The sequence below is a fragment of the Cotesia glomerata genome, unplaced genomic scaffold (assembly GCF_020080835.1).
Source record: "Cotesia glomerata isolate CgM1 unplaced genomic scaffold, MPM_Cglom_v2.3 scaffold_3126, whole genome shotgun sequence".
NCBI classification, from domain to species: domain Eukaryota; kingdom Metazoa; phylum Arthropoda; class Insecta; order Hymenoptera; family Braconidae; genus Cotesia; species Cotesia glomerata.
In genome coordinates, this window is record NW_025403692.1 from 1 (window position 1) to 1,173 (window position 1,173).

At 36.5% G+C, this 1,173-nt stretch overlaps 1 protein-coding gene across 1 annotated transcript; it reads right to left on the minus strand.

The window, feature by feature from the left end:
- Positions 1-14: 14 nt before the first annotated feature.
- LOC123274380 lies at positions 15-952 on the minus strand (the record flags this gene model as incomplete). Its single annotated transcript, XM_044741983.1, has 1 exon — positions 15-952. A coding segment is annotated over exon 1 (938 nt), but the record flags the coding sequence as incomplete, so codon positions are not given.
- Between the last annotated feature and the right edge of the window lie 221 nt (positions 953-1,173).

Here is a 1,173-nt window from a genome sequence, read left to right on the forward strand (position 1 = left end):
ACATCAAGGCGTACTGATTATTCGTAATGTTGAGGTTCAAATTTCCATATGGATAACTCTGAGAGTTCAAGATGAGCTTAATGTCTCTTATGCTGCAATGGTCAAACTCGCTTGCATTTTGATTTGACTGATTCTTTCTCGCTGTTTGAAATCCAACGATAACAAAACGAGGTTTCTCGAGTTGATTTGTTGTTTTGATTACCCAAATGTGATTGGTTGTAGCTGGTAGCAGTGGATACTCATACAATTCCCAAGTCCGGAAACTGATTGAGATAGCTGGATCGGAGGTTATATAATTCAACACCTCAATTTTTTGCTTGTTAGACATTGTTATATACGGCACAATCCACTCAATTTTTTGAATCGTAATTGTAACATTTTCATCCGCAGCGGTAACAACATAAGCATTTTGATCAGTATTTGATCTGATTAGTATCAATTCATGCTTAGCATTCACAATAACTCGTTGATAATCTTCAGCAAATCCGAGGATAAAACTCAGCGGTACTGAGACATCAAAGTAACCATTAGCACTAGTCAACTTGTTACTATCTTCATTAACAATCCAACCAGCATTTTCCAGAATATTTTGCTGTCCTGGACTCAGAGAAGCGTATCCTTTCATAACACTGGTAATACCAACATTCTTACATCTGTCAATTTCTACACCATTGAGCTCATAACGTATCTCTTCAAACATATGACAGACAGCCATGTTGATCATCTTTGTAGTAGCACTTACAGCAGTACCATCAGCTTTTCTCATTCTTCCATAAAAATGTAATGTGCTCTTGCTTGGTAGCAAGCACAGATCTTGATGTTGAACAGCAATCCTGATTTCATCACTGTTGTTGAATGTCGATGATGCGTATGGCATGTGTGAATGGACTTCATAGTGTGCAATAGACTCATCAAAAATAATCGATTTTTTTATATCTAAGATTTCCGCCATGGTATTACACAAGCTAGACAACAAAAATTTATTTTTATCTTATGAATTTTCCACGTAATTTTAGTCCTAGACTTTTTAGGAACTCTGCGTTCTGACGTGTCAACACTTTCAGAGCTCGATAATGACTGATAATCTTTGGACATGCTGTAATCCTTTTATACCCATTACCAGTCTTTGTCTCATATACGATACCCATTACAGACTCTTAATATGTTGTAACG